The sequence below is a fragment of the Numida meleagris genome, unplaced genomic scaffold, assembly GCF_002078875.1.
Source record: "Numida meleagris isolate 19003 breed g44 Domestic line unplaced genomic scaffold, NumMel1.0 unplaced_Scaffold1177, whole genome shotgun sequence".
Classification (NCBI taxonomy): Eukaryota; Metazoa; Chordata; class Aves; order Galliformes; family Numididae; genus Numida; species Numida meleagris.
In genome coordinates, this window is record NW_018362964.1 from 7,181 (window position 1) to 9,138 (window position 1,958).

The following is a 1,958-nucleotide window of genomic DNA, read 5'->3' on the forward strand; positions in this document are numbered from 1 at the left end:
ATCCCGACCCAATCCCACGGTTCTGACCCCATCTTGGTGATCCCGACCCAATCCCATGGTTCTGACCTGATCCCGATGATCCCGACCCAATCCCATGGTTCTGACCCAATCCCATGGTCCTGACCCGATCCCCGTGATCCTGACCCCATCCCAATGATCCTGACCCAATCCCACGGTCCTGACCCCATCCCGGTGATCCTGACCCGATCCCATGGTTCTGACCCAATCCCGATGATCCTGACCCGATCCCATGGTTCTGACCTGATCCCAATGATCTCGACCCAATCCCATGGTTCTGACCCCATCCCGGTGATCCTGACCCAATCCCAATGATCCCAGCCTGGTCCCAAGATCCCAAACCAATCCCAGTTCTCCTGACCCAGTCCCATGGTTCTGACCTGATCCCAATGATCCTGACCCCATCCCGGTGATCCCGGCCCGGTCCCAAGATCCCAAACTGATCCCGGTTCTCCCAACCCAATCCCATGGTCCCAACCCCATCCCAATGATCCTGACCCAGTCCCATGGTCCCGACCCCATCCCGTGGTGCCGATCCCATGGTCCTGACCCGATCCCCATGATCCTGACCCAGTCCCATGGTTCTGACCCAATCCCGGCCCGGTCCCAAGATCCCAAACTGATCCCAGGATCCCGACCCGATCCCGTGGTCCTGACCCGATCCCAATGATCCCGACCCAATCCCATGGTCCTGACCCGATCCCATGGTCCTGACCCGATCCCAATGATCCCGACCTGATCCCATGGTCCTGACCCGATCCCAATGATCCCAGCCCAGTCCCAGGATCCCAAGCGGATCCCAAGATCCCAACCCGGTCCCGTGGTCCTGACCCGATCCCGTGGTTCCGATCCGATCCCGATGATCCCGTCATTTTTCCCTCTTTTTCCCCCATTTCTTCCCCCCCCCCCCCCCACTTCCAGGGCGAGCGCATCCTGGCCGAGCTCCTGCAGCTGCCGCAGCGCGGTGTGTCCGTCCGCGTGGCCGTCAGCGCCCCGACCCACACGGCCCCACTCAGCGACCTCCAAGCGCTGCAGCGCAGCGGTGAGCGCCGGCCCCACACCGGGTTTGGGGTGGGGTCGGTGTCCCCATGGGTTTGGGATTGGGGTCCACATGGGGCTGGGCTGGGGTCAATGGCCCAAGCCTGATGCTGTCCCCATGGGGCTGGGTGGGCTCAGTTTCCCTATGGGGCTGGGATGGGGTCGGGGTCCCCATGGGGCTGGGATGGGGTTGGGGTTGGGGTCCCCATGGGTATGGGGCTGGGATGGGGTCAGTGTCCCCATGGGTTTGGGATGGGGTTGGGGTCCCCATGGGGCTGGGATGGGGTCGGGGTCCCCATGGGGCTGGGATGGGGTTGGGGTCCCCATGGGGCTGGGCTGGGCTCGGTGTCCCTATGGGGCTGGGCTGGGGTCGGTGTCCCCATGGGTTTGGGGTGGGGTTGGGGTCTCCATGGGGCTGGGCTCGGTTTCCCTATGGGGTTGGGATAGGCTCAGTGTCCCCATGGGGCTGGGCTGGGCTCGGTTTCCCTATGGGTTTGGGATGGGGTTGGGGTCCCCATGGGGCTGGGATGGGGTTGGTGTCCCCATGGGTTTGGGGTGGGGTTGGGGTCCCCATGGGGCTGGGATGGGGTCAGTGTCCCCATGGGGCTGGGATGGGGTCAGGGTCCCCATGGGTTTGGGATGGGGTCGGGGTCCCCATGGGTTTGGGGTGGGGTTGGGGTCCCCATGGGGCTGGGCTGGGGTCGGTGTCCGCATGGGTTTGGGATGGGGTTGGGGTCTCCATGGGGCTGGGCTCGGTTTCCCTATGGGGCTGGGATGGGGTCGGTGTCCCTATGGGGCTGGGCTGGGGTCAGTGTCCCCATGGGGCTGGGATGGGGTCGAGGTCCCCATGGGGCTGGGCTGGGCTTGGTGTCCCTATGGGGCTGGGATGGGGTCGGTGTCCC

General features: G+C 64.7%; 1 protein-coding gene across 1 annotated transcript in view; it reads left to right on the forward strand.

Annotated features, from left to right (window-relative positions):
• The window catches only part of LOC110390474 (phospholipase D3-like), a 7,339-nt gene extending 6,144 nt beyond the window's left edge, over positions 1-1,195 (forward strand). Inside the window, exon 2 of the mRNA XM_021381796.1 lies at positions 940-1,195. Coding sequence (XP_021237471.1) covers positions 940-1,164 — 225 coding nt within the window. The 3' untranslated portion in view covers positions 1,165-1,195. The remainder of the gene's footprint in view (positions 1-939) is intronic.
• The last annotated feature ends 763 nt before the right edge of the window (positions 1,196-1,958 follow it).